Below are 27,791 nucleotides of genomic sequence, written 5' to 3' on the forward strand. Positions count from 1 at the left end.
ATGACTAAAGTATAACAATATGTATACAAGGTACAACAATAAAAGCCTGAGCTAAATACACAGACTTTTACAAGACTGCAAATAAAATACACACACAAAGTTGGCTCCCTTAACCTCCATTCCCAGAAGCTGGGTGCAACAAAACCCATCCAAATGTTGCCTAGGATCTAGGAAGAAAAATAGTTTTCATTCAGTGAGACTGTACATATACATTTAGTATTTTCAAATAATCGTGTGTGTGTCCTAACCCCTTAATGATAAGTGCCAGCGAGGCAGCTGCTAGTACCATTTTTTTTAAGTCTTTGGAATGACTTGGCAGGGGTTTGAACCTGCAACATCCTGAATCAGAGGTGGAAATAATCTTGGGAAAGTGTCCAGTAATGAAATGACAGTTTTCATCATCCACTAAGAAAGGGTAGCCGAGTGGTCTAAAGTGCTCTCCATTATGGATCACTGCCATCTCATCTCTGTCTGTGTTTGTTTGAGTCTAGGATTCGGCCAATGTGGGTATGTGAGAAAGCTTGCCAGTAGCTTCTCGTGGGTCAGTGGTTCTTCCCAGGTTCTTCCTCCACCATTAATACTGGCCGCCATGCATAGCCTATTGTGTGCTAAAAAATGGCGTTAAACCCCACAACAACAACTAAAAAAGGCATATCCTAAAGTCAACAGTTTACTGACTTCTATGCTTTATATTGTACACTGAAAGAACACAAGACATTATCAACTGCTTACTGACTTCTAAAGTCTGTAGTGTACACTGAAAAACAAACAATTATCAACTGCTTACTTAGCCTATAGTGTATACTGAAAGCTTAACTGCTTACTGACTTACATGATCTATAGTGTAAATTTAAAGAACATATTATCAACTGCTGATTTTTATGGTCTATAGTGCACACTGTAAATGAACTGCTTACTGACTTTAAGTCAGAATCTGAAGCCTGGTCTGAAAGAAGTTGAAGATTTTAACAAAGTTCTGGTTACATAGCAGGTGCTTTGTGTGGAAAATACCAGGTACTTTATGTGGAAAATAGCTCTAATGCTGCTACTATGCATCAAAGGTTTGTCAAATTTATCAAAGATAACTGAGTGCAAGTAAGAACATCAGCTGTACAAGTACTGTCTTCTCTCCACCATTTCAAACTGTCCTCTGGTATTAAAATCATACTATACTATTAGATCCACATAAAGATAATCCTTGTGGGATCAGTATAGAATCCCAATATTAGTATCAGGATTTTCATTGATCCTGGATAAATGCCTGCATTATATCCCCTAGGGATAACTCTGAGGCCCTGTACAAGTCACTGCATGGGATCCCTATGTGATGACTCAGAGATCCCATGGCAGATGCCCATTTCTGAGTATCTGAGTAATAGCCTGACAGTGTTAATTTATAGCACCAATTTAAAATCACATACTTTTGGTTTTAGACTATAAAATAAAAAAATTAATTGATAAATATAGTAAAGACACAAGTTGACTGAACAAATAAATTCTATTCAACTGATTGAAATCTGTCTTCAGCACAAGTTATCCCACAACATACTGTACAGCATTCCATCACTATATGGCCTTTTATTATCACATGGTTTCCTTTACAGAGCTTTTCATTATCACATGGTTTCCTTGATAAGGCCTTTCTTTATCATGTGTTTTTTTTATAAGGCCTTTCATTATACATGGTTTTATTTACAAGGTCTTTCATTATCACATGGTTACCTTTCTAAAGCCTTTCATTATGATAAGGTTTCCTTTACAAGGCCTTTCATTATCACATGGTTCCTTTGCAAGACAGGGCCCCAAGTTACAGATCATTGCCATCTCACCTCTGTCTTTGTGGGTTCGAGTCTTGGCTTCAGTTAATGTGGATATGTGAGAAAGCTCGCCAGTAGCTCCTTGTGGGTTGGTGGTTCTTTTGGGGTTTTTCCCCGGTTCTTCCTCAACCATTTATGCTGGCTGCCATGTATAGCCTCTCTTGTACTGAAAATGGCATTAAACCGTACCACAACAAAAATCCATTACAAGGCCTTTCATATCACCTGGTTTCCTTCATAAGGCATTTCATTATCACATGGTTTCCTTTACAAGGCCTTTCATTATCACATGGTTTCCTTCATAAGGCATTTCATTATCACATGGTTTCTTTTATACAGTCTTTCATTATCACAGTTTCCTTTATGTGGCAAGTATGCTCAAGGATCTCTTCTTGTGATAGCAAAATTATGTGTCTATACAAGATGGTTTCACTGTAAGGCAGTAAACTCCATGGTTCTAATGGAAAGCACCATAATGAAGTGATGTATTCCCATGAACAGCACCATAATGAAGGAGTACTGTCGTATTCTCATTAAGGGCACCATAATGAGTGCTGTTGTATTCCCATGAAAGGCACCATAACAAGGGAGTGTTCTTGTATTTCCATGGAGGGCACCATAATGAGGGAGTGCTGTTGTATTCTCAAGAAGGGCACCATAATGAGGAGTGCTGTTGTATTCTCAAGAAGGGCACCATAATGAGGGAGTGCTGTTGTATTCTCAAGAAGGGCACCATAATGAGTGCTGTTGTATTCCCATGAAAGGCACCATAACAAGGGAGTGTTCTTGTATTTCCATAAAGGGCACCATAATGAGGGAGTGTTGCTGTATTCCTATGTAGGGCACCATAATGAAGGAGTGTTGTTGTATTCCCATGTAGGGTACCACAATGAGGAAGTGTTGTTGTATGTTCATGAAGGGCACCATGAGGGAGTACTCATTTCAAAAATGTTACACCTAATGAAAAATTATGCCAGAAAATCTACAATCGCATGAAAAACCATTTATGTACAAGGTCAAAGTTTGAAATTGGTCAGCTGGTTCTATAAGGTAGGCAACAGTCTAGTAGGTGGAATTGAGTTAATCACACCATATCAAAAATGGTGTAAATAATAAGCACCTATTTGTAAATCTCATGGCATACTGATTAGTGGACTGATTAGCCTCAATCTATAGCCAGGGTCCTGAGTGGTCAAGTGGTCCACTATGCTCACCTTTACCGAGTACTGCCATCTCATCATTGTCCATGTGGGTTTGAGTCTCAGGCTCAGACAATCATAGATGATAAAAACGTTTTTTTCGTTTTTTATTTTACCTCAAAAAACGCGTTTTTTTACGTTTTTTATTTTTTTGCGTTTTTTATATGACTTCATTCACCCGAAAAAGCGAAACCGTATGCAGTGCAAGAGAGTGCGAGATGTTGTGTTTGTGCATGCAAATCTTTGCCTAAAGGAAAAGCTGGACAATATAAATTATATGGAGGAAACCATAGAGTGGTCAGATCAGTCAGATGGTGATAACGACATTGAGTGAAAAAATTTTCAATGTTATCTGGACTACGGTTTAAAACTTTTGACATTTTTTCATATTTGTATCACTGAAACTTTAAAACTGGTATGTAACGTGTAAATAAGTAAAATATTGATTTTTGTGTTGCCTAAAAACTACTGGAACATTTTTTGTTCTTTTTTTTTTATTGAGAAACAAATGCATTTTTTTACATTTTTTATTTCAATTTTAACGTTTTTAACATCTATGCAGACAATATATGAGAAAGCTGCCAGTAGCTTCACATGGGTCAGTGGTTCTTACTGGGGTTATTCCAGATTCCTCCTCCTTAATTTATACTGGCTGCCATACATAGCCTATCTTGTGTTGAGAAATGATTTCAAACCTCAAAACAACCAAACAACCCTCAATAGCCAATTAACAGTGATACATGCAAAATTAGTGTACATGTTAGGCTTCAAATATTACACCAAATTTGAACCAAAGGATAAGGATAAATAACCCACTTCAATTGATACACCTCTCCCTCGATAACTCACACACATCGGGGTCCAAAAACATTGACCACACTATAAATGAGGCATGAGTTATCGAGGGACCTATAAAAAAAGCCAAAACCAATAAAGGGATCGACATAAAGGCAAAAGGGGTGGGGGGGGGGGGGTTGGCAGGTTATAGTGTTGAATACTCAATTTATAATCATGCTGAGATTAACTGTGAATAAATATCTCTTCATAATGGTGTACTTTGTTTATTTTATCCTCATAGAGCAACATTAATTTCAGGATAAATTACAGTATACTGAGGAGATCATCAAAAACATTATTCCACATGGTTTCCGTTTGCTTAACACGTGTACCACTTAACACATTGTGTACTACATCATTAATTTGGGGGCCCTGAGTGGCCGAGTGGTCTAAAGCGCTCACCGTTCCGGATCACTGCTATCTCACCTCTGTCTGCGTGGGTTCGAGTCCAAGGCTCGGCTAGCGTGGGTACGTGGGAAAGCCTGCCAGTAGCTTCTTGTGGGTCGGTGGTTCTTCCCTGGGTTTTCCAGGGTTCTTCCTCCACCAGTTATACTGGCCGCCATGCATAGCCTATCTTGTGCTGAAAAATGGCGTTAAACCCTAGATCAACAACAACAACATCACTAATTTGTGTGTTGAATTGGATACATTCTAGTTTTACTGTTTGATCCAAATTAGACAGTTTTTTTTTAATACAAAAGATCAACATTCTTTTTAATAAACATTGTCGATCAATCCATCAATTGATAGATAGATAGATAGATAGATAGATAGATAGATAGATAGATAGATAGATAGATAGACAGATAGATAGATTTGATTGTGGTAGAAGTAAAATGAAAAAAAATCACAAGGGTTAATCATTGCCAAATGAATATAATGGGTCTAAAAATTTAAAACAACGCAAATTTGAACATGATAATACTTGCCATTTGTGATATGCTTGACAAATATAACTTCACATTTTGAAAAAAATCAGTTAATTTTTTTGTGTTACTCCTTGATTTCTCTGCCCCCGAGCAAAATCCCACAGATTTCTCATCTGTATGATCTTTACATGATTGGTAATATATACTTTAATTATGTTAAGTACATAAAAATGTGAAACCAGTTTCGACTGGTCAAACAAAATGAATTTTGATAACGGTAGTTACCACAAGAACTTATGCTCAGATTGGCATGCCTTTGATTTTTTTCTTTGTACCCTCCAATCTTGATTTGATGCAAAAGACATATTCAAAGTGATAAAACAACACGTCTCTCTTAACTGATTTTTTAATGCAACAAACACTTCCCCAAGTTGTTGATTAAAACAAAGCCGGAATGTAATTAATACTCACGGGTTTTGATGTGACAGTCAATTGACTCTTTTCATGTTTTCATAGAACAGAATATGTTGCAATTATAATGTTTACAATGAAATGGAATTAAAGGATTAGAATGTAACTTCCACATAGCAAGACATTTAATTGGTGTTTATTTCATTCTCTGTTGCCACCTGTTAGCATTTACCAGAAGTTTTCATTGATTGCTATTTCACCAGACTGTTTATTTACAGTGTACTGACAACTATTTATCATAAAAAAAAACTTACATAATATATGATACCTTATTTAAAACTTGCAAATTTCACAATATAGATTCTATCTTTACGGGCATTAATCACCATTTTCGATGAGCGATTTATCAAGGTTTAATTTATCAATTTTCATTGTAATTTTTCACATTCTTCATATTTTAAAGACATTTAAAATATATTTTCTTTGGAAAAAATTGGGAGCCATGCCAGACACCATGTTATTAGCGGGATCGCGAGTTATCCAGGCGCGATTTATCGAGGGAGTGGTTTAGTTGGATTTCTTCCTCTGATCGCGAGTTATCCAGGCCCGATTTATCGAGGGAGTGGTGTAGTTGGATTACTGCCTCTTCAATTTATCATATATACTCGCTTATCAAGTCAGATCCAACACAAAATGCACAGACCCAGATCTGTCATTGCACAATATACTGACAGATCTCAGTCTATGCAGTCTGTTAGAACTAATCAGTAAAACAAACAACAAAGACCCTTATCTGCCCATGCATTATGTGATGGCAGATCATTGTCTCTGTTGTTTGTTATCTGCAGCCGAACCTGACTTGCAGGTAAGTACAGTAGGTATATTACTTAACATTGAAAACAGCTGGCAGTACTTACCAATATTATTTATATCCATACTGGAAGTGGTTCCTGAAAGAAAAGAAAAATTAAATAAAAAATAACAATACAATTCAATAACTCATAGTGACACAAGACCATACCGCTTTTTCCAATCCAAACTTGACATAATCCAATGCTGACACAAGACTATACCACTCTTTTCAGTCCAAATTTGGCATAATCTCATGCCAACAAAAGACCATACTGCTCTTTTTCATCCAAACTTGGCATAATTGCATGCCAACTAAAGACCATACCGCTCTTTTTAATCCAAACTTGGCATAACACCTCTCTTTTCAGTCCAAACTTGACATAAACATATCCATTTCAAAGTACATGTGTCTTGATCCGTCCCATCATAATATGTGAGGGAGGGTTGCAGTTGCTAAAATCCCAGCAAGCCTTATGGGAGGGAGGGATGCAATTGCTAAAATCTGCCTACATCATGGTTCTTTTGTAACCTAATTGCCATGCCTGGTACCTCATTACTTCTTAACATTGTAGGTTAAACTAGTTTCAAACCAGAGGCAGAGTAGGCCTGAGAGAACACACATGGCTGACATCTAAAAAACATACAAGAACTGTTTGAACAAAATGAGGGTTAGTGGGGAGTTTTCTGCTGATATGAATGGAAGTTTCTCAACCATGCTTCATTATATCTGATAATAAATCAGTGTAATATGCACAAAATTAAAGGAACTTCAAAACCAGAATATCTCTCATTTAAAGATTTTACTGACACTAGCAACAGCCATTTTGAACACCACATCTTCATATCTTGTACAAACTTAGAAGGCCTTCATGCAAAGATGCCTTCTGTTGAATTGGGCCAAACTACTGCATTAAAAAAGAGTTATTAAAGGTGTGTCTATTTTTAGTTATGGAGGCCATATGTGGCTTTGAATATTCAGTGGGTATAACTGAAAACACGAGATTCAAATGTTTTCATTGGTTCAAATGTTACACCTGTACATGAACAGAGGTCATTGATTTATACTTTCCATTGCCATGACCTTCACATGGATGCTGGAGGCATATCTATATAATACATGACCTTCACTTGGAGGCAGGATGTGTATGTGTGGTATACATGACCTTCACATGAATGCTGGGGGCATATCTATGGTATACATAACCTTCACATGGATGCAGGGGACACATCTATGGTATACATGACTTTCAGTTGGATGCAGGGGGTGTATCTATGGTATACATGACCTTCACATGGAGGCAGGGCGTGTATCTATGGTATGCATGACCTTCATTTGGAGGCAGAGGGCATATTATAGTATACATGACCATCCCTTGGAGGCAGGGGACACATCTATGGTATACATTACTTTCAATTGGATGCAGGAGGTGTATCTATGATATACATGACCTTCACATGGAGGCAGAGGGCATATTATGGTATACATGACCTTCACTTGGAGGCAGGGGGCATATCTATAGTATACATGACCTTGACTTGGAGACAGGGGGTGTATCTATGGTATACAACAGAACATCAAGTCATGACATGTACTTGGACAAACTTCAATGCAAAAGATTCAGTGGCTCAAATCTCTAGGCGATGATACAAACATTTCCCCTTGCAACTTGTATCTTAAGACAAGGGGTATGACTGTGATAAGCAGCATGTAGGGTCTTGAGATGTACTTGGGTGAAGTTTCATTAAAATATCTATAGTGGTTCAAAAGTTATGATTGGGGAAGGGGGGATATAAATGGGACTGACATAATATGAATGAGTCAAGCTTCCATTTAAATACACCTGATAAGATAGGGGTCTGCCTCTGAGATATCAACCTCAGTGAGATCAATCTCTGTTGTATTGCTATGCACAAATTTAACACCAACACCATCTCAGTGAGAAATTAATTAGAAGTTGGCCTTATTTTATCTCCTCTAAATCAGTCATCGATCTTATCAGAAACAAGTGGGGTTTTTTTTCCCTTTCTGCATAAAATTATTGTCATGAAAAACAAACAGTTATTGTCAGTAATTTAGTAATGGAAGTTCTGTAATGTCTTTAGTTTTTTTGTACATATTTAATTTTTCAAATATTTTCACATGTACAAATGATTGTAGGTAAATTAAATAATTTGTTCAGCACATACATTTTTTAACACATTAATATAAAAAGCTCTTTGTACAAAAAAATCAGAGAATGAAACATAATTAATAGTCTATGACCTAATGGTGTACCAACATTATGGGGAATGAAAATTGACAGGCAAGTAAATGTGTTTAGAATGTGATTACAAGACTGTGACAGTCAAGTAAATGTGTTTAGAATGTAAATACAAGACTGACAGTCAAGTAAATGTGTTTAGAATGTAAATACAAGACTGGCAGTAAATTAAATGTGTTTAGAATGTAAATACAAGACTGTGGCAGTCAAGTAAATGTGTTTGGAATGTAAATACAAGACTGACAGTCAAGTAAATGTGTTTAGAATGTAAATACAAGACTGACAGTCAAGTAAATGTGTTTAGAATGTAAATACAAGACTGTGGCAGTCAAGTAAATGTGTTTAGAATGTAAATACAAGACTGTGACAGTCAAGTAAATGTGTTTAGAATGTAAATACAAGACTGTGACAGTCAAGTAAATGTGTTTAGAATGTAAATACAAGACTGTGACAATCAAGTAAATGTGTTTAGAATGTAAATAGAAGACTATGACAGTCAAGTAAATGTGTTTAGAATGTAAATACAAGACTGTGACAGTCAAGTAAATGTAGAATGTAAATACAAGACTGTGACAGTCAAGTAAATGTCTTTAGAATGTAAATACAAGACTGTGACAGTCAAGTAAATGTGTTTAGAATGTAAATACAAGACTGACAGTCAAGTAGCTGTGTTTAGAGTGTAAATAATCTGTGTTTAGAATGTAAATACAAGACAGTCAAGTAAATGTGTTTAGAATGTAAATACAAGACTGACAGTCAAGTAGCTGTGTTTAGAGTGTAAATAATCTGTGTTTAGAATGTAAATACAAGACTGTGACAGTCAAGTAAATGTGTTTAGAATGTAAATACAAGACTGTGACAGCCAAGTAAATGTGTTTAGAATGTAAATACAAGACTGTGGATCAAATCTGAGTGAACCAAATGTTTTCACCAAACAGAAAACAGGGCTTTCACGTATACAGTATAATTACTATTGAAAGAAACTTAAATTGTGGCTGTATTTTTAAAGTTGACTAAATATAACCTTAAATAGTTTTCACTATATATAACCTTAAATGGTTTTGACTATATATAACCTTAAATGGTTTTGACTATCTATAACCTTAAATAGTTTTCACTATATATAACCTTAAATAGCTTTCACCATATATAACCTTAAATGGTTTTCACTATATATAACCTTATATGGTTTTCTGTTGGTGCAGAAAGTTTGGTACTGACCATATCAACATCACTACATCTTTAATGTTTCTCCAACATTAACACTGTTGTGCAATGAAAATGAATTGATGGCCAATGATTCCTTGAAACAACTTAGTGGACAATCAAATGGAAACATACAGCTTTTTCTGTGGTGTAAATTACAAGCTGTAATCAGTAAGCCTTTCCAGGAATCTCATAACTTTAATTCTTCCTCACTATTATCTCATTGGCCTAAATATGCTTTTCCAGGATTCTCACAACTCTTATTCTTCATCATTATTATCTCATTGGACTGAAGTTTAAATAGATTAGACAGATAACTTAGACAGATTAGACAGATCAGTTAGACACTTCTAATTCTGGAACAGGAAGAACAGCTAAGTGTTTTGTTTGTGAAGCAATAAAAAGTCCAGAACAAAATCCGAGTTTCCTTATTTTGTAAAAAGAAATCACAAACTTCTGAAAAATAAATAATATAAACTTTTAAAATCTTATTCACTAAACATATTGTTATTCCTATTTTTAAGAAAGAGAGAAGAATTGAGACAAAAAAGAACTAGATTAGAGTTTTGTAAAACACAACAGCCCAGCCCTCACTGTAACCCCAAAATGTCTGTCCAAGCCCAAAATGTTAACAAATTTATAACACACATAAATAATAAATACTGCAATAAAATCTTATCAGGTCTTGAACATTTCAAAATTGTGTCAACCAAAAGTAATGAGGTCATGAACATATACAAATATGTGCATACCAAATTAATCAGGTCAAGAACATGTACACACTGTCTACCTTATGCAGTCTGGTCTAAAACATATACAAACTGTCTACCTAATGTAATCTGGTAATGAACATATACAAACATGTGTCTACCTGAAGTAATCAGGTCATGAACATTTACACATGTGTCTAACTGAAGTAATCAGGTCACACAAACCTATCTATGTGAAGTAATCAGGTCACACAAACCTATCTATGTGAAGTAATCAGGTCATGAACATATATAAACATGTGGATCTGAAGTAATGTTTATCAAAAAGTCACAATCCAAAAAGTTTTACAAATTTTAAAAATGTTAAAGTTTGCTATGATGGCCTGAAAATATGAGGCAATCTGCATATGAATATAAATATGAAAAGTGTATTTGTCTGCCTCCATTAATGCTAACAAGTTTCTGACAGACCAAACAGTTACAAAATGTGTTTGTGTGTGTGTGCACACGTGAGAAAGAAAGAGAGAGATATTGATTGATTGATTGATTGATTGTATTTTAATAGAGAGAGTAAGTGATGAGACCAAAAGTGTCTGTGTGTGTAGACTGTACAAAAAATTAAGAAAGCTGTTATTTGTTTAAGATTAAATTAATTAAGAATTGGATAAACATAATCCTTTTGAAAATCACACTGCATCCTGTCACTTACAATTGTTCCACATAGAAGTACAGTTCTGTCACATAAATACAGTTGTTTGACAGAAGTACAGCCTTGTCACATAAATATAATTTGACAGGAAAATACAGTCCTGACACATAAATAAATATAGCAGTTTGACAAAGTAGTACAATCTGTCACATAAATGCAGTTGTTCAAAAGAAGTTCAGTCCTGTCACAAAAATACAGCTGTTCAACACAGAAATAGTCTTGTCACATAAATAAATACAGTTGTCTGACACAGAAGTACAGTCCTGTCACATAAATACAATTGTCTGACATGGAAGTAGAATCTTATGACATAAATAAATATAGTTGTTCATACAGAAGTACAGTCCTGTCACATATATAAATATAGTTGTCCATATAGAAGTACAGTCCTGTCACATAAATAAATACAGCTGTTTGATAGAAGTATAGTCTTGTCACATAAATATAGTTGTTTGACAGGAAAATAGTCTTGACACATAAATAAATACATTTGTTCAACAGAGAAGTATAGTTTGTCACATAAATGTAGTTGTTAAACATAAATTCAGTCCTGTCACATAAATAAATACAGTTCTTTGACACAGAAATAGTCTTGTCACATAAATAAATACAGTTGTTCAACACAGAATTACAGTCTTGTCACATAAATACAGTTGTTTGACATAGAAGTACAGTCTTGTCACATAAATAAATATAGTTGTTCTTATAGAAGTACAGTCCTGTCACATAAATATAGTTGTCCATATAAAAGTACAGACCTCCCCACAAGAAACACCTGAGGAATGAGTCACTTTTATAACTTTACTATAAGTCCACAGGAATTACGAATGATACTCCACAATATTTAAATACTTGGTATAATTCATAATGTTCACAGTTCATGAGCCTGACTTTAGGATGGCAAGGAACACTGTGTATGTGGCTTGTGTTAATGACTCCATTTCTTGTGCTGTTGCCAAAGAATGCTCATCCCTAGTAACTGCAAAGTTTTTTAATCTCCGTATAAGATCTAAAACTTCTGTGTATGTCACTGAGTGAAGCTGACTTTTGGAATATTGCTTTGTTTGTCTCCATTGCAAAACATGAAAAGAGAGATCACATGCCTTGTTAATATTTAATTAAAAAAAGAAGCAAACAATATTCAATTGATCATGTATAAAAATTAATGGCATCAATCACAGTTAGATGATAAGATGATAAACATAGTCTTTCTTAAATGGCTTACCTACAGGCATTTAGTTGTTAATAATTCGCCTAATGTCAGATCTAATCTGTACTGGTACATGTGTCAAGGTTGTTTTCACCTCGCATGCCCTTAGGATATTTTCTGGGTCTTTGCCTCACAGATCAGCCCTCTGCAGTACTTTCTAACTATAATTAATCTATTCCAGGTGTGTCAGGAATTTAGCAGGTAAATTATATTTCCAAGTTTTAATTGAGGTTTGGTTTAATGGGAATTTTTAAAGTGTCCAATTGAAATTTGGGATAAAATATTGTTTTATTATTTGTTCAGAGTTGAATGAGTTTACTGGGGAAATATGCTGATACTTAAGAATGAAAAATTAAGGACCAAAAATAAAATTGGTCTTGAGGGTATTTTGGTGTTTCGGTTGTATGGATTTTCACTGTATTACACTGACACGTATAAATTATCAGCTAATATGAAAATGATAGGTCATGGAAATGATAGGAGATACATGAGCCTTTACACAGCAATGGAAATGATAGGATATACATGAGCCTTTACACAGCAATGGAACTGATAGGAGATAAATGAACCTTTACACAACAATGAAATTTATAGAAGATACATGAGCCTTTACACAGCAATGGAATTGATAGGAGATCCATGAGCCTTTACACAGCAATGGAAATGATAGGAGATACATGAACCTTTAGTAATGGAACTGATAGGAGATACATGAGCCTTTCCACAGCAATGGAACTGATAGGAGATAAATGAACCTTTACACAACAATGGAATTTATAGGAGATACATGAGCCTTTACACAGCAATGGAATTGATAGGAGATACATGAGCCTTTACACAGCAATGGAAATGATAGGAGATACATGAGCCTTTAGTAATGGAAATGATGGGAGATACATGAGTCTTTACACAGCAATGGAATTGATAGGAGATACATGAGCCTTTACAGCAATGAAATTGATAGGAGATACATGAGCCTTTAGTAATGGAAATGATAGGAGATAAATGAACCTTTACATAGCAATGGAATTGATAGGAGATACATGAGCCTTTACACAGCAATGGAACTGAGAGGAGATCCATGAGCCTTTACACAGCAATGGAACTGATAGGAGATACATGAGCCTTTAGTAATGGAAATGATAGGAGATACATGAGCCTTTACAGCAATGGAATTGACAGGAGATCCATGAGCCTTTACACAGCAATGGAACTGATAGGAGATACATGAGCATTTAGTAATGGAGATGATAGGAGATGCATGAGCCTTTACACAGCAATGGAACTAATAGGAGATACATGAGCCTTTACACAGCAATGGAATTGATAGGAGATACATGAACCTTTACACAGCAATGGAGCTGATAGGAGATACATGAGCCTTTACACAGCAATGGAACTGATAGGAGATACATGAGCCTTTACACAGCAATGGAACTGATAGGAGATACATGAGCCTTTACACAGCAAAGGAACTGATAGGAGATACATGAGCCTTTACACAGCAATGGAACTGATAGGAGATACATGAGCCTTTAGTAATGGAAATGATAGGAGATACATGAGTCTTTACACAGCAATGGAACTGATAGGAGATACATGAGCCTTTAGTAATGGAAATGATAGGAGATACATGAGCCTTTACACAGCAATGGAACTGATAGGAGATACATGAGCCTTTACACAGCAATGGAATTGATAGGAGATACATGAACCTTTACACAGCAATGGAACTGATAGGAGATACATGAGCCTTTCCACAGCAATGGAACTGATAGGAGATACATGAGCCTTTACACAGCAATGGAACTGATAGGAGATACATGAACCTTTACACAGCAATGGAACTGAAAGGAGATACATGAGCCTTTCCACAGCAATGGAACTGATAGGAGATACATGAGCCTTTACACAGCAATGGAACTGATAGGAGATACATGAACCTTTACACAGCAATGGAACTGATAGGAGATACATGAGCCTTTACAGCAATGGAACTGATAGGAGATACATGAGCCTTTACACAGCAATGGAAATGATAGGAGATGCATGAGCCTTTACACAGCAATGGAACTGATAGGAGACATATGATCCTTCACACAGCAATGGAAATGATAGAAGATAAATGATCATTCACACATTGATAGAAATGATAGGAGATAAAAGATCCTTCACACAACAATGGAAATGATAGGAGATATCTGATTCTTTACTCAGCAATGGAAATGATAGGTGATACATGATTGTTCACACAGCAGTGGAAATGATAGACACATGATTCTTCATGCAGCAATGGAAATGACTGGAGATGCATGATCCTTCACACAGCAGCTGCATTTCCTCTAGATACAGGGGAGACATATACAGCTTCTGTACCATGATCAAGTGAGATAGCGGGTGAACCAGGGCATTCATACAATAATTCATTATGTGGAAAATGAAAATATTATTGTAGCAAAGGGATGGCTTAACAAAACATATTGTGTGCAATTTTGAAAGCTTTTTCTGCTGGCAGTTCCCTAATTAGTTCAGAGCAAATTGTACGCTGTAATCCAGGCTTGCATCCAAAGGCCTGTGCATAACTGTATACTTTCTGGGTTATAGACACATCATGGACAAAATTCACCTAAGAAATTCATTTGGAACACATCCAAGGTCTAAAGATAAAAAGGAAGGCAATTTTGAGAGTCAAAAGCAGGAACAACCAAAGTGAAAATTTATATTTAGCTTGCACACAGTGAAAATTTACATTTAGCCTGCACACAGTGAAATTTTATATTTAGCTTGCACACAGTGAAAATTTACATTTAGCTTGCACACAGTGAAAATTTACATTTAGCTTGCACACAGTGAAAATTTATATTTAGCTTGTACACAGTGAAAATTTACATTTAGCTTGCACACAGTGAAAATTTACATTTAGCTTGCACACAGTGAAAATTTACATTTAGCCTGCACACAGTGAAAATTTACATTTAGCCTGCACACAGTGAAAATTTACATTTAGCTTGCACACAGTGAAAATTTACATTTAGCTTGCACATAGTGAAAATTTACATTTAGCTTGCACTTAGTGAAAATTTATATTTAGCTTGCACACAGTGAAAATTTACATTTAGCCTGCACACAGTGAAAATTTATATTTAGCTTGCACACAGTGAAAATTTATATTTAGCTTGCACACAGTGAAAATTTACATTTAGCTTGCACACAGTGAAAATTTACATTTAGCTTGCACATAGTGAAAATTTACATTTAGCTTGCACACAGTGAAAATTTACATTTAGCTTGCACACAGTGAAAATTTACATTTAGCTTGCACAAGGTGAAAATTTACATTTAGCTTGCTCACAGTGAAAATGTACATTTAGCTTGCACACAGTGAAAATTGACATTTAGCTTGCACACAGTGAAAATTTATATTTAGCTTGCACACAGTGAAAATTTACATTTAGCTTGCACACAGTGAAAATTTATATTTAGCTTGCACACAGTGAAAATTTACATTTAGCTTGCACACAGTGAAAATTTACATTTAGCTTGCACACAGTGAAAATTTACATTTAGCCTGCACACAGTGAAAATTTACATTTAGCTTGCACACAGTGAAAATTTACATTTAGCTTGCACACAGTGAAAATTTACATTTAGCTTGCACACAGTGAAAATTTATATTTAGCTTGCACACAGTGAAAATTTACATTTAGCTTGCACACAGTGAAAATTTACATTTAGCTTGCACACAGTGAAAATTTACATTTAGCTTGCACACAGTGAAAATTTATATTTAGCTTGCACAGGGTGAAAATTGACATTTAGCTTGCACATAGTGAAAATTTACATTTAGCTTGCACACAGTGAAAATTTACATTTAGCTTGCACACAGTGAAAATTTACATTTAGCCTGCACACAGCGAAAATTGACATTTAGCTTGCACACAGTGAAAATTTACATTTAGCTTGCACACAGTGAAAATTTACATTTAGCTTGCACACAGTGAAAATTTATATTTAGCTTGCACACAGTGAAAATTTATATTTAGCTTGCACACAGTGAAAATTTACATTTAGCCTGCACACAGTGAAAATTGACATTTAGCCTGCACACAGTGAAAATTTACATTTAGCTTGCACACAGTGAAAATTTATATTTAGCTTGCACACAGTGAAAATTGACATTTAGCTTGCACATAGTGAAAATTTACATTTAGCTTGCACACAGTGAAAATTGACATTTAGCTTGCACACAGTGAAAATTGACATTTAGCTTGCACACAGTGAAAATTCACATTTAGCTTGCACACAGTGAAAATTTATATTTAGCTTGCACACAGTGAAAATTTACATTTAGCTTGCACACAGTGAAAATTTATATTTAGCTTGCACACAGTGAAAATTTACATTTAGCTTGTACACAATGAAAATTTATATTTAAATGGATACATTCACTCATCAATTTTGATACCAGTCTGGCAACCATTTGATGCAATCAACATGAAATTGTCAAGGTCAAAAATACCAATCTGGCAACCATTCGATGCAATCAACATGCTGTTGTCTTGGTCTAAAATACCAGTGTGGCAACCATTTTTGATGCAGTCAACATGCTGTTGTCATGATCTAAATTACCAGTCTGGCAACCATTTGATGCAATCAACATGATGTTGTCTTGGTCTAAAATACCAGTCTGGCAACCATTCGATGCAATCAATATGCTGTTGTCTAAACTATTTGGTGCACAAAGCATAAGGAATATTGTCACAGAATAAGGCAAGAAATATCTTCAGTGGTTTTGCCTTAGAACGATTTGATCATTTTCGTCATACAAGTGTACAACGTTACCTAGGGTGGATAATTGTTTTTCTAGTTAAGTGACTGAACTAGCATGTATCTTGTTGTAGATCGCTTGCAGCAAGAGACACAAAAACACGGTATGCATGGGTTACTTTTACCCTTACTAATACTCGTTCTTCTGTAGTTTTAAGGCAAGCTTCTTCTCTAACTGACACACTGAAACAGTATCAGCAGGAACAGACTTAAAGACCTAATAATGTTTCCTTACCTTAAATATTTTCAGCATGTTTTTATTTCTAATTTCATGGTGTTTGTTTTCTTGTTTTTTGTAATCATATCATTATATATTGTTTTTAGGTGTTGTCTAATGTTGTATTAAGCACTTAGAGCTTCTAAAGATTAGGCGCTATACAAAGTCCTCATTATTATTATTATTATTATCTAAAAGTACCTAATTAGTTTTAAATACTTAGTGTGAAATGATACTGTTAGATATAACTGTCAGTGACATTTAATGAAATTTACAGAACTACAGATACGATAAAATTTGCGATGCTGTGTGTGGAATGAACTATGACAGAAAACACAGACTACACACATTAATGACTACAAGAAATGAAAAATCCAAACTCTCTCAGGAGCTACTGCAATGACCGCAACAATTAGAAATATGTTATATCAGACCTGCCTTCTTCAAACTTTGTCTAACACTCCAAACAGCAACAGATGAAAACATTGTAGAAAATGAAAATTCCTGCACTTAGCATGCAGAGTGGTTCATTCATCAGTCCACATGCTATTCCACAAGATTTCCATGCAGCGTGTCATTCAATGCACTATTAATAACAACACTTGCCATATTTCCATGAAAAAAAATATTAATTTCCAAGTATATCATGAATTAGAAATCTGATCCATCATGACACACTTAGTTCGAAGTGTATGGTAGTTTGTACCTAGTAATGTAATTTATTGTACCTTTCTGACCGTAGAATTGTTTCCAAATTACAACTGATGAAAGTTCAAAGTTATCTCTATAAAAGATATTAAATACTTATTGAAATTTCATATGACACCCATTGATTGAATGTGATAATACAGTAATGTTTCTATTTTCTTGTGCATATAACTTATTTACTTAGGGTCAACAGGTCGCCTCATTGCCCTCATTAACATATTTGTATAAATGCAAAGTACTGTATTTTGAACAACAATTGCATGTGGCTTGAAAAGCTCATTGTGCAATACTTCCAACACTTATAATTGTAACTTTTTTCTTGATTTTTTTCCCTTTTCTAAGAATGGCACATATAACTAGATTTTACTAAGATAATTATTCAGATTTTCATAAAACAAGTATAAGACCTGATGAGCTTTATATAGAGTGAGAATCATTATTAATACTTGATGACTAATACTGTATTTTGACTCTGTTAATGAAATTGCAAAAGTGCAGGGTTATTTTAATTTAATTTAAAAACATTGGGTAAGAAAAATAATCTGTCAGTATCTGTACCAAGACAAGGAAATCCCAGTTGCAGGGTTACATTTTTTGTCCTCGGCAGAACCTCATGGGGAAACAAATAATGTAACCTATTGGATGAGATTTCCTTGTTTCTGTGCAAACTACAACACAGATTCTCTTAATCCCTGATGTGTGGAAAATAGAAAATATTGCAGCCATCTTCAAATATGGAGAAAGATTCAAGGCCAGCAATTACTGACCTGCCCCCCTTATATTGTGGTCTAAGGTTGACATTGCCCGGGGTGGGAGTGGGAGACAAGCGCCCCAATCCTCCAAAATGCCCCATACGGCCTGCGTCTCTTACTGCTTCTGTCAACTAAAATCCAGCTCCTGGCCTTCGTGAGTGGCTTAGATTTGAAGCCCGGCAGACCATGTTTTCTACTAACAGGAGAAGGGGTGAAGGCGGCCCACTGGCGCCTTAAAACCAGTTGCTTCAGGTAGATGGGACTCGTAAACCTTGGATGGTAGCTCATCTAGGAGAAGGAAAACTCCGATTCCAAACCTCTGCTGCCTTGTGGCTATACCCACTCATGGGAAAGGCTAAGGGAGTAAACCCCGACAGAAAATCCGGAGATGGAGTCCCTAAGGCGGTATGACATTGACTTCAACATCATTCCGGCAACTCCTGCGACGCCGTTGGTGCCAAGCTGTATCGGCATTCGTCGTTCCCTTGGGCACACCAGCTGCGTGGAGAGGGGGGATCTGCTGCATGGGCAACAGCTGATTCTCCATACCACCCTGCCCAGGCTTCATAGCTCCACTGGAGAGGACACTCCAGCGTCGTCGTACGGCGTCGGCACAACACGAGAAGTAGCAGTTTACCGGTTCTAAGTCAAAGCTTGATTGGCGTAGAGCTTGGCGCCAGGGGTTACTTCTGACGGTGGGAGAGATCATCAGGTCTCACTGGACAGCTACCGCCCGCCTCAAGCTGGGCAGCCCCCAGTCAGTAAGGTGCTGCCCGCCATGGCCTGCCTGCTTCACTGGGTGCGTGGAGCTTAGAGAACCATCTCGACAAGTGGGCCACAAAACTCTGCACCAGGAAAGACTAAAAGAAGAAATAAAAAGACTCCAACTCTTCGTTTTGCAACCTGGAACATCAGGACCGTGTGTCCTGGATTGACCACTGACCTACAGCAGATCGACGATGCACGGAAGACTGCCGTCATTGACAGAGAACTCTCCCGACTGAACATCGACATTGCCTGCCTCCAGGAGACCCGACTGGCTGACAGCGGCACCATCAGGGAAGCCAATTACACATTCTTTTGGCAGGGGAAGCCCTTGGATGAACCTAGGCAGCATGGTGTAGGCTTTGCCGTCAAGAACACGCTAATCGCCTTCATTGAACCTCCATCATCAGGTACTGAGAGAATCCTTGCCCTCCGGCTGTCAACATCCTTAGGCCCGGTCAACATCTTCAGTGTGTACGCCCCAACCCTCTACTCCACCTACGAGGAGAAAGACAAGTTTTATGAGGCTCTGGATCAGGCAATATCCAGTATCCCCAACAATGAAAGCCTTTACTTACTAGGAGACTTCAATGCTAGAGTGGGAGCTGACCATGAGGCCTGGTCCACCTGTCTCGGCTTTTACGGAAGGGGCAAGATCAACGAGAATGGTCAGCGACTGCTGGAGATGTGCTGCTCCCACAGCCTATGTGTGACAAACACTTTTTTCAAATGCAAGGAGACCCACCAGGTGTCGTGGAGACACCCACGTTCACGCCACTGGCACCAGCTAGACCTCGTCATCACCAGGCGTGCAGAACTGGCCAGTGTCCTCCTTACCCGCAGCTACCACAGTGCCGATTGTGACACGGACCATTCCCTCGTGGCCAGCAAGGTGCGAATATTACCCAAGAAGCTGCACCACGCCAAGAAGAAGGGTCACCCACGTATCAACACCTACTGTGCAAGCAACCCAGAGAAAACACAGCAGTTCATCAGCAAACTGAAGGAAGCCCTCACCAAAGTGACACCTGATGACACCATTGATTCCAAGTGGTCCCATATCCGTGACTCTGTGTACAAATCAGCCATCACAGCTTACGGGAAGAGGGAGCGAAAGAATGTCAACTGGTATGAGGCAAACTGGGAGGAGATGGAGCCCGTGACTGAGGCAAAGAGGAAAGCCCTTCTGGCATACAAGGCTGCACCTAGCCCCAGAACACTACAAGCCCTCAGGATTGCAAGGAATAATGCCCAGAAGACCGCCCGCCGCTGTGCCAACACCTACTGGCTGAACCTTTGCAACAGTATACAGACAGCTGCTGACACCGGGGATACAAGAGGAATGTATGAGGGTATCAAAAAAGCGACAGGCCCCCCCAGCTACAAGACCGCCCCCCTCAAGTCCAAGACGGGCGAAGTCATCACAGACCAGGGGAAACAACTGCAGCGATGGGTTGAGCACTATCTTGAGCTATATGCAACCCAAAACAATGTCACTGGAACTGCCCTGGACGCCATTCCAGACCTGCCTGTCATGGAGGAGCTAGACACACAGCCCACCCTGGAAGAGCTCGGAAAAGCCATCGATTGCCTTGCCTGTGGGAAGGCTCCTGGAAGCGACGGCATTCCACCTGAAGTCCTCAAGAGCGGAAAACCAGCACTGCTCCAGCCCCTACACACACTCCTCTGCCTTTGCTGGGAACAGGGATACATCCCACAGGACATGCGTGATGCCAACATCGTCACTTTGTACAAAAACAAAGGAGACCGTAGCGACTGCAACAACTATCGGGGCATCTCCCTCCTCAGCATCGTCGGAAAGGCCTTCGCCCGTGTTGCTTTGGCACGCTTGCAGATCCTAGCCTCCCGCGTCTACCCAGAATCCCAGTGTGGATTTCGAGCCGGCAGGTCAACTGTAGACATGATCTTCTCACTACGTCAGCTGCAGGAGAAGTGTCGCGAGCAGCGGATGCCCCTCTACATTGCCTTCATAGACCTGACGAAGGCGTTTGACATGGTTAGTCGGAGTGGACTCTTCAGACTCCTGCAGAAGATCGGCTGCCCCCCACGTCTGCTTGCTGTCATTATGTCGTTCCATAAGAACATGCACAGCACAGTGTGCTTCAATGGCGCAACATCTGAAGCATTCCCAGTCGTTAGCGGAGTCAAACAAGGCTGTGTCCTTGCACCGACGCTTTTTGCCATCTTCTTCTCCATGCTTCTCCAGTACGCATTCAAGGACTGCAGCGAGGGAGTGTACATCCATACCAGGGCTGACGGCAAGCTGTTCAACATCGCCCGTCTCCGTGCTAAGACTAAAGTCACAGAGGTACTCATCCGTGAATTGCTCTTTGCCGACGATGCAGCCTTGACATCACACACGGAAGATGGACTTCAGCAGCTGGTATGCTGCCTCTCCCATGCATGTAAGGAATTTGGACTGACCATCAGTTTGAAGAAAACAAATGTCATGGCACAGGACACAGACTCCCCTCCCTCTGTCTCCATCGATGGGTACAATTTGGAAGTTGTCGAGAACTTCACATACCTCGGGTCTAACATCTCCAGCTCACTCTCCATTGATTCTGAGGTGGGCGGCAGGATTGCCAAGGCAGCAGCAGTGATGGCCAGACTTAACCAGAGGGTCTGGAACAACCCCAACCTCACAGAGAAGACCAAACTGCGTGTCTACCAAGCGTGCGTGCTCAGCTCACTTCTCTACAGCAGCGAAACATGGACCACCTATGCAAGACACGAGAGGAAACTCAACAGCTTCCACCTGAGATGTCTGTGGCACATTCTGCACATCCAGTGGCAGGACAAAGTACCCAACACAGAGGTTCTAGAACGCGCCAACATGAACAGCATGTTCTCCATACTCAGCGAGAGGCGCCTTCGCTGGCTCGGCCATGTCATGAGAATGGACCCAGGTCGCATTCCCAAGGACCTGTTATATGGGGAGTTAGCAGAAGGTGCACGACCAACTGGACGACCACATCTGCGCTACAAAGATGTTTGCAAGAAGGATATGAAGACAGCAAACATCAATGTCAATGACTGAGAGAGCTGTGCAAACAACCGTTCCAGCTGGCGTCTAGCTGTCAGGCAGGGAGTTCAAAACGCAGAGGAAAAGAGAAGAATAAAACAAGCTGAAAAGAGAGCTAAAAAGAAGGATAAGCAAAAGCGTACTTTGGAGTTATGCCATCGTCTCTCGTAGACGGACGGATGCCAAGCATATATATATATATATATATATATATATATATATATATATATATATATATATATATATATATCTGCTGCAAAATGCTTGAACACATCATAATTAGCAACATGATGCATCATCTAGATCATTTCAACATCCTAACAGACTGCCAACATGGTTTCTGAGCCAGCTCATAACTCTTGTGGATGAGCTAACCAAATCCTCACGATCCTTGGCTTTAGTAAGGCTTTTGATCATGTCCCCCATGAAAGACTCCTTTGTAAGTTGGACCACTATGCATCATGAGTAAAACTCAGAAATGGATCAGAGATTTCCTGACAGATCACAGAGAGTTATAGTAGATGGAGTAACATTGGACCCAGCACTGGTTGTTAGCAGGGTAGTAGTACCTCAACGAAAGTGTTTTGGGTCTCATCCTCTTCCTGGTGTTCATCAATGATCTACCTGCGAGTGTCAAAACCAGCACAAGACTGTTTGCAGGTGACTATATTGTCTACCAGGAAATTAATGACCCCAAGAACTGTGAGATCTACAAGAAGACCTGAACCAACTGGCCCTCTGGGAAAGAACTTGGAGTATGTCATCCAACACCAAAAAATGCAGCATCCTAAGAGTTTACAGGAAGAAATCACTGATTTTGTCTAAATATAATCTTAAGGAGCATAATCTAGCTAATTAGCAGGTAACAAAATATCTTGGGGTGGAATTGTCCCGAGACCTCTCTTAGAAAAGGCACATAGACAAGATGGTGACAAATTTTAGGGTACAGTATAAACCTCAGTTTCCAGTGCCGCAACCTCCAAACCAGCAATGAAGAAGTAAAAAGTGAAGCATATTTTTCCCTTGTATGACCTGGCCTTGAGTACTGCTCAAACATGTGGAACATACATAATAAAGACCTAATAAATAAGATAGGTTGGTTCAGAGAACTGCTAGATTCACCACAAACAGATATCATAATACTAGCAGCATCCGTGCAATGTTGAACCATCTCCAGTGGGAATCACATGAATCCAGGAAAACCAAGGCCCAGCTGACCATGTTGTAAAAGATAATGAACAACCTAGTGGACATACCTGCAGACAAATACTAGACCACAGCATATAACCAAAATAAGGCAAACCGCTAAAGTGCCAGTTAAAGTCAGCATCAAAAACTTGTTTAAAGTTCAGCTTCTTTCGGAGTTGGAACAAATTACCATCAATAATTGCAGAAGCTCCTGACTTGGTATCTCACCAACTGGAGCTTTCCAAAATCACATTCTAATGAACTAATCAGAAACAAGTAAGACCTGGTGATTCTCAGAGCTATGCCATTGAGGTTCATTATCTTATCGCTGCTATGGTAGCCAGATTGGTCTGAATATGAAGGGATGAAAATGTAGTCTGACACTCTTCTACCTAATTCTGCCTTTCCTACCATTACTCTTCTGCCTGTCCTATTGCTACTGTCTTTACTTTATCTTTGACCACGCAACACTCGTTGCTTAATAGTCAAGTGCAACTGTGTCAACATATTTACTGATACATATCTCAAATGGGCAATAGTTATCTAATTTATAAAAGCAAGTATTTTTTTGCCTTGATTGAGACTACTGTGTAAATTATTAGTTATGTCTCAAATGAGCAATAGTTATATCTCAAATGAGCAGTAGTTATATCTCAAATAAGCAATAGTTATGTCTCAAATAAACAATAGTTATGTCTCAAATGAGCAGTAGTTATATCTCAAATAAGCAGTAGTTATTTAATTTCCAAAAACATTTTAAGATATCCCAGATATTGATCTCCTATTAAATTAATAACATGGAAAATATGGAGAAACATTAACCCAAAATAGAAGAGACCCTCAAATTCTATTTACATGAGGAGTGGTATTTTTAAGAACCTAACTCCCTCGATAACTTGCGCCCTGATAACTCGCAAACCCACTTATAATGCAGGGTCAGGCATGGATCCCATTTAAAAAAAAAAATTGATCCCTATTTGTTGAACTTGCAGAAAATCGCAATCAAAATTGGTAACAGAAACTTTGATATTCCAGTCCTGTAGCAGAATTCTGTGGACTTTCGGGCGGTTTGTTTCGTGTGTGCCACTGCAAATGAAAATCAGAAGACTTTACTTCTCAAAGGAAATTTTGATCAATGAAAATGTCCCTTATGCCTAGTGGAGGCAGTACTTTAATAAATAAATACCAATGAAATATTTTTTTTTAATTGAAATTTGTGTTCTAGTTCTATCTTTTAGTTCCTTTTAAGTGTAATCACCATAAATGCAATGTGTCCTCTTGTAATTAAATGTAAAATGTGTCAATCTGCCACAACAGCTATGTCCGTAAGTGTTTCTCTGAGAACCTAATTAAGTGCCAATCATGTTTCTTTTATTCCATCCCTTAATTTCATATTTTATTTGATTATTTTCTCAATCCAGGTAATAACACCATGGTCAGTATACAAGATAATGAAAACTAAAGCACCATAACAGGTGGTGGGTTCATATCATGTATCTCTCCCCCTCCCACATACCATCCATATGCCATTAAAAGCCATGAATTCTGGGCATATCCATCCATTTTCCATAAAGAGTCAAGTAGAATTTCAGATTAAAAATGTATGATTTTGATCCCTTTGTTGAAATTTTGTTTTGAGTGACATGAATGACAAAACAATCTAGAAAAAAAAAACATTCCTATATTTATGCTTTCTTTATGTTAACCAGTCAGTCATCATCATCACTATGCATACTAAATATGTACCACATAAAAGTCAATGTTAACCAGCCAGTCATCATCATCACTATGCATACTAAATATGTACCACATAAAAGTCAATGTTAACCAGTCAGTCATCATCATCACTATGCATACTAAATATGTACCACATAAAAGTCAATGTTAACCAGCCAGTCATCATCATCACTATGCATACTAAATATGTACCACATAAAAGTCAATGTTAACCAGCCAGTCATCATCATCACTATGCATACTAAATATGTACCACATAAAAGTCAATGTTAACCAGCCAGTCATCATCAATCATCACTATGTCTACTGATATGTACCACATAAAAGTCAATGTTTCTGCATTGTAGGTAAAGGATGATTAAATTTTCATTTCATAAAAATCATCTATTTGTAAAATCATCATGGAGTGACTGGTTTTATAATATCTGAACATATAAAGACCATTACAGGCAGTTTGAACAACAGTAATACCTATTTTATCCTGGATGTAATATATGACAGGCACTAAAATTCCCTATTGGGCTCAAACCAACAAGTTGTTTTCCATAGACAACAATGTAAATGTTTGAGGAGACCCGCCCCCCCCCCCCCAAAAAAAAACAACTGTCACTAGAACCAGTATATAATGCATGTATTTCATGACAAATAATGCACATTAATGCATTTTTAATTCTAATCAAAGAAATGTACTTTGTAACTTTTCTCCAAGATGGGTCTTTTATTAAGATAAATGTCCTATATTTTCAGCTGGGTAACCAGTCAAAGCTTCCTTAATCAACAGTTTCACAACAGGAAAACAGCAGGTACTTTTGGCCTGCTTGAGAAAAAAAAAAACATTAAATCATGCACATTCACAAACAGAATCTATGTAGGATTTGAAAGGTCTGATAAATTTCCATGCTAATACTGTAGGATTTGAAAGGTCTGATAAATTTCCATGCAAATATTGCAGGATTTGAAAGGTCTGATGCTAATACTGTAGGATTTGAAAGGTCTGATAAATTTCCATGCTAATACTGTAGGATTTGAAAGGTCTGATAAATTTCCATGCTAATACTGTAGGATTTGAAAGGTCTTAAATTTCCATGCTAATATTGCAGGATTTGAAAGGTCTGATAAATTTCCATGCTAATATTGCAGCCAATGGCTTGATCATTAAGAATTATGTATGGCATCTAATGTTCTATGAAACTTGTACAATAGTCAGTTAATACTCAGTGGTAAAAGCCCAATATAAATAAATCATTACTAATTTAGAATATCAATGCATGAAACTTGGAAGAAAATTGGCATATAAGAATTTATCCAAGGGACTGATGTTCAACTGGCTGAAAAGAAGTTCCAGAAATTCAAGGTAAGACCATTTCTTCCACTGAACTGCAGATTGCTGAAACCATCTTTGATCTTTTTCAGTGATAACTTGATTTTTGAAATAGCTGCTATGGTGGACATAGTGAATGTCCACTTGATGCTATTTTCATTTATGATCAACAAGGCATCAAAAGAAGTCTTCTGGAAGTACACCCATGTTGATACGACTATCTGTTTTGGAGAAGCAATGATAACAAGAGTTTCAATATGGATGCCATAGTGGTCATAACTGACATCAGATTGGAACAATTTTTATAAAGTACCAGCCAGGCATTATAAGAAGTCTTTTGGTGAAAGCATAATGTTGACATGACCAGTCATCTTGGGGAAGTGATAATGAGATTTTCAAGGTGGCCATTGTGGCAGTGATATTAAAAGTTAGATCAGCACCAGTTTCCTTTATGAGCCACTAAGCATCGTAAGAAGACTTTCGGTATAAAAAAAAAACATTCTGATATGACCATTCATTCAGGAGAGTGATAAACCAAGTTTTCAAGATAGCCATTGTGGCAGACAATATGGAATGTATGAATGGCACCATTGGAACCAACTAGATATTACAAGATGTTGTTTAGTATAAATCCCATGTTGATATGACCATATATGCAGCAGGTGTAGTGATAACAGCATTTTCAAAATGGCCACTGTTATGTATATTTAATTTGTATTATTTGCTGGTTTTTCTTAATGACCATATTGTATGTACATCTGTATTTTGTACTTTACTTTGTCCAAAATCAAGGTCATGGTGAACCTGACCAGTAACATTTATTTTATAAACAACTTAATACATAACTAATATTCTCTATCATTGTGGATTAAATATCAAGATCATTATCAATGGAGGTAAATGTGTTTATTTGGGTCTGGGTCTAGGACATCAGATATTCACTTGGAAATTCCAAAACTTGTTAACAACTTTCAGTGTTTTATAGAGGAGACTGATGTACATCATGGCTCTATTATTGTGCCTTACCTTTTTTATATTTTGTTGTTTACTTGAAACATTACTCATTCTTGCCTTAACATCCAAAGCAGAATCAGTTATACTGTTGGGTTCAGTCTTTAATTTGGGTGGATTTATTTATTCAAATTATTA

General features: G+C 37.5%; 1 protein-coding gene across 4 annotated transcripts in view; it reads right to left on the reverse strand.

The window, feature by feature from the left end:
* The window catches only part of LOC149798736 (unconventional myosin-XVI-like), a 480,183-nt gene that overhangs the window by 54,610 nt on the left and 397,782 nt on the right, over positions 1 to 27,791 (reverse strand). For all 4 annotated transcript variants that reach the window (XM_089957605.1, XM_089957606.1, XM_089957604.1 and 1 more), the window contains one exon: positions 6,051 to 6,083. In XM_089957605.1, coding sequence (XP_089813731.1) covers positions 6,051 to 6,083 — 33 coding nt within the window. The remainder of the gene's footprint in view (positions 1 to 6,050; positions 6,084 to 27,791) is intronic.

The sequence above is a fragment of the Sinohyriopsis cumingii genome, chromosome 5, assembly GCF_028554795.1.
Source record: "Sinohyriopsis cumingii isolate HCF-2022 chromosome 5, ASM2855479v2, whole genome shotgun sequence".
In the NCBI taxonomy this organism is placed as follows: domain Eukaryota; kingdom Metazoa; phylum Mollusca; class Bivalvia; order Unionida; family Unionidae; genus Sinohyriopsis; species Sinohyriopsis cumingii.